The sequence below is a fragment of the Periophthalmus magnuspinnatus genome, chromosome 14 (assembly GCF_009829125.3).
Source record: "Periophthalmus magnuspinnatus isolate fPerMag1 chromosome 14, fPerMag1.2.pri, whole genome shotgun sequence".
In the NCBI taxonomy this organism is placed as follows: domain Eukaryota; kingdom Metazoa; phylum Chordata; class Actinopteri; order Gobiiformes; family Gobiidae; genus Periophthalmus; species Periophthalmus magnuspinnatus.
The window spans coordinates 27226448-27230922 of NC_047139.1; the positions used below are offsets into that span (position 1 = coordinate 27226448).

Consider the following 4475-nt stretch of genomic DNA (forward strand, 5'->3'; position numbering starts at 1 on the left):
GAATACGCTGTAGGATAGTACAAACATAAAAACATATACAAGTCTATAATAAAAACTATAATTGTGTATGGCATTAATGTTATGAACCAGAAACACTAAGCTTACAGTATTTCACAATGTGCTTATAGTGTTTGTATGTCAAGCCCAGACATACGAGACAGGAGTAAAACACCAGGACTGAGATTGTGACGTGTTCAGACAGTTAGAGGTTTGTGACCTCACATCATTCATCAAGTGATGTCATAGTTTCATGTCCGGATTTGCTTCTACTTTGACGGAAAACATTTTGGAATATCAAAAACTATTCCTCTAAAACAACTTTATGGAGAAAAAAATAAATAAAAATGAACAGCCCTCTCCTCCTTCCTGATCCTGCTTCTTGTTCTTCAGCGGTGACAGGAGAAATTTGGAGAATTCTCTTCATTGACCACACCAAACTGTAGTCATGTGATCCCTTTTTCCAATCCCTCCTTCTCCTAAATAAGGAAATACAATTGGGAGTGGGAGGAAAAAAAAGGGAAAATCAGCAAATGTGGGTGTGGCTTGTGAGTGAAATAAGAGAACATGAAGGCGTATCTGTCTCTCTCAGCACAAACTAGTGAAGTCATATATTTCACAACCACTGGGAGCTGGTACCTGCACTGCACACTTGGATCTCAACTGGAAACAACTTCAACACAAAGTAAGTCACCTCTCTTGTCTCTAACTACAACTCTTCACTCCTAAATGTCTGTTGGAAGAGATTTAGTAATATATTTATTTGTTTTGAGAAAAGGTTTCATATTGTCCCTTTAACCACACCCTCTCTTTTCTTCAATCCTGGGTTAATACTTTGCCATTTCCTGTCATATTAAAATTCCTTTTGAATGAACTTTTACTCCTTGCGAAATCTTGCCTCTTATCTACCCCGGGGCTAAAAAAAAATGAGGCCAGGAAAAGTGCTTGTTACTGCTGGTTTTCATTATAGTTGTAAAACATGGTAACATTAGTTCACAGTGGACTTTATGTTAAATAAGTGCATTAACAGTGAAAGTCTAATAAGTTCGAGGTTGTGCAATGTACCTTGGAGGCATTGTTAGAAGTTGAACATGATGTAATAGCTGGTAGATATTTGGCAGAGGAAGCAACTGAATGACGCCCATCAATACTGAGCAGAAAGAACTGAAACAATCAAACCTCAACTGAGATAACGTGAAGTGAAATGTGGCTTACAGAAGGGACAACATAAAATCATTAAGATAAATAAGCCTGGTTGATAGCATGTGAATGACAACTATCAAATGTTTAGCTGCAAGACAAGTAAAAAAAGGGGGCAGATCACATTTCCCCAACTTTTAACACTGGCAGGGTCTTGCTTACAGCTTATAGTTAGCTTCTATATTACTGAAACACAAGAACAGTTTTTACCTATATTACATTATACTAGATTAGACATGTTAGTTTAAGTTTGACTTCAACAACCTCAGCAGAAATACCACAAGGAAAGTGAGAACAGCAAACTCCGTTATTAACATACTCCAGACTATGTACAAGCTGTTCATGGATACTGTGGTGCATAAGGACTAAAATTTTGACACTGTAATGCTTGCTGACAGCCTCTCATATGTAACATGTGGTCTGTCTTTAATGGGAGATACGTTTAAATTAATCTTCACCCATCAAACGTTGCTGAGTTGAGATTATTGGGTGCTGTGGTCCTGAGGCATGTCTGAACAATTCTGTGGATTCCATTTCATTGGGAAGGATTTGCATGTTGTTATTTACCCAGACACTGGTTTAGGGCAAATTTGGCGGGATACCTCTCCTCTTACACAAAAGTGCACCACTGCAGACAATGAACAAACTAACTAATGCTATTGGTCCATTAGACACAATGAGGATCTGTCAATGTATAACCACATTATATAAGACATGGATGGTCTTCCACATGGGACATCCTATAGGTGTGTCTCTGACCTGGGAACTTTGCTATTACACATATTCTTGAGAAGAAATGCAGCAGACAACATCCTTTCCAAAACAAAGAAATGTTTTATATAAGGGGGCGAGTTTGAACAAGAGAGGGGAGGAGCAGGTTATCAGTCCAGCATCTCAAAGCAATCTTTCCTCAATGTTCTGTCCAGATTTAGAATACAATAGAATAGAATATGTCTTTATTGTCATTGCAACATGCCACATGTACAACGAAATTTAAAAAGTGTTGAGCAGTTTAAGGTGTTAAGGAAACAGACCACCCTCATACATACATCATACATACATACATCCCACCTATACAATCTCATACAAATAATAAATATATACATATATTTATTTCATTGAATTGTAATAAATGTTCTGTACTTAGACATATCACAGCATTTTGTAATACTAACATTTTTCCCATGAAACACCCATAGACATGTTAGCTTGTTTACAGGAGTATGTATTCATTTAGCTACCTTTGTCATGGTGGGAGGAAGGAAGTAACAACTGAATGAGCAAACAGGATGCAGGGAGTGGGCCAGCACTGAGGTCTACTTGAAGCACATACTGCATTAATAAGTAACATACAACTTCCATAATCACTCAGATCCACTGGGCTGTTCTCCCAAAGACATCTCAATATTTTATAACCTCTGGTGAGAAATCATAATAGTAATTTCCAACAATCAACCAAATATATTCACACACATCACAATGAGTTATTCTGGTCCAAGGCCAAAATGCAGATGCTTAAATAAACAATGTTTTGTAGGTCACAATAGTATTCACAGTTATATTTGGCTAATCCCAGATAAACATTCCCTCTGTGCAGCAGCATCATGTCAAACAAAGGTCCAGCATACGGTCTGAGCCGCGAGGTACAGGCAAAGATTGATAGAAAGTATGACCAAGAGCTAGAGGAGCGTTTGGTGGCGTGGATCATGGCTCAATGTGGCAATGACGTGGAACAACCTGAGGCTGGGAAGACGGGCTTTCAGAATTGGCTCAAGAACGGCCGTGTGAGTGTGCAGCTCATGGATTAAACTCACTGTAGACTCACAGTAGACTCACTGTGTTTACTCTCTTTCTTCAGGTGCTGTGTGAACTCATCAATAGTCTCTATGGTGCAAACAAGCCCATAAAGAGCATTAAGACCTCCCCTATGGCATTCAAACAAATGGAACAAATCTCCCTGTTCCTTGGAGCGGCAGAAAAATATGGAGTCACCAAAACTGATATGTTTCAGACTGTAGATCTTTTTGAAGGTAAGATTTGACCAGAAAGACGCTGGGGTTTTGTTTTAGTTTAGTTCACCTGAGATTATTGCTTGTCTTCAGGGAAAGATTTGGCTGCAGTTCAGAGAACCCTGATGGCTTTGGGCTGCTTGGCTGTCACAAAAGATGATGGCAACTACAAAGGAGACCCCAACTGGTTTCACAGGTTAGCATGTTGCACATATCAGATTCATTTTCTCATTGAAAGTTGTAGTTAAATGTGAAACTTCTGTCTGTTGATTTTCAGAAAAGCCCAAGAGAACAAGAGGGAGTTTTCAGAGGAGCAGCTGCAGCAAGGCAAAAACGTTATTGGTCTTCAGATGGGCTCAAACACAGGAGCGTCTCAGGCCGGGATGACGGGCTACGGCCAACCACGGCAGATCATCAACTGAAGCAGAACTCTTACCTCGCCCCGAATGTGACAGGACTGTTTGAGGAACTGGACCAAAACTAGGACCAAAGAGAACTGAACCAACTGGATTATACTCATACATTCCTTTGTACTTTCTTCAAAGCCAACAGTATGTTTAGTATTTTAAACAATGTGTACACCATAGTTTTCTGTTGTCTCTGTCCAGAAGAAATGAACCAGAATCAGAGTAGAGTAGTTTACCGAAAGGACACAGTGAGCCAAGTTCTCTAAACTCTTTTGAACAAAACTAATTTAGTGAAATGTATAAAGTTCTAACAGAGAAAGATTTTGGACATGAATTTAATGACAAATGATCTGTGCAAACTTGCATGTACTGCAAGTGTTTAGAATTATTTAAATCATCTGTAGATTATTTATTTCTTTTTACCAGACAGCAGCCAATTTATACATTTGGATTGCTCCACAAATTTTAAAGTATCATGGCACTCTTTCATCCAAGGGTTACTTAAAGTGTTACATTTTTACACAATCATTGGACTTGGTCATTATTTGCCCAATTCACATGAGTGTCATAGGAAAATTATGAAAATGATCATATAAAAGTAATCTGAATGATTTATATAGCAATGAACACGTGCAAGTATGAACATGAGAAACTGAACTGTCTTGTTTAAAAACCGGTATCCTCTCACTGTTGCTTAGGTGTACCTTGTAAAACAGCTGATGTGTTACAACATGAAGCATTCTGCTATAGGCAAATAAGCAGGTGAAGTATGAGAACATAGATTTAAAAAGAAATTCTCTCTCTAAAGTTTCAAACATGCTGCTGATTTTAATAAAATAAAACTGGATTCAATGACATAAAA

General features: G+C 38.3%; 1 protein-coding gene across 1 annotated transcript; it reads left to right on the top strand.

Moving 5' to 3' along the window:
* Positions 1-590: 590 nt before the first annotated feature.
* On the top strand, positions 591-4475 carry LOC117381695 (transgelin-like). The gene is made up of 5 exons (XM_033978695.2): positions 591-682; positions 2795-2981; positions 3056-3227; positions 3300-3402; positions 3484-4475. Exons 2-5 carry the CDS (start codon positions 2802-2804, stop codon positions 3626-3628), a joined length of 600 nt encoding a protein of 199 aa, XP_033834586.1. The 5' UTR covers positions 591-682; positions 2795-2801; the 3' UTR covers positions 3629-4475.

Excerpts from the sequence above, each read along its gene's own strand:
- LOC117381695 (XM_033978695.2), top strand. The coding sequence starts at position 2,802 with ATGTCAAACAAAGGTCCAGCATACGGTCTGAGCCGCGAGGTACAGGCA. Across the intron at positions 2,982-3,055 it reads ATTGGCTCAAGAACGGCCGT|GTGCTGTGTGAACTCATCAA; the intron begins GTGAGTGTGCAG and ends CTCTTTCTTCAG. Across the intron at positions 3,403-3,483 it reads GACCCCAACTGGTTTCACAG|AAAAGCCCAAGAGAACAAGA; the intron begins GTTAGCATGTTG and ends GTTGATTTTCAG.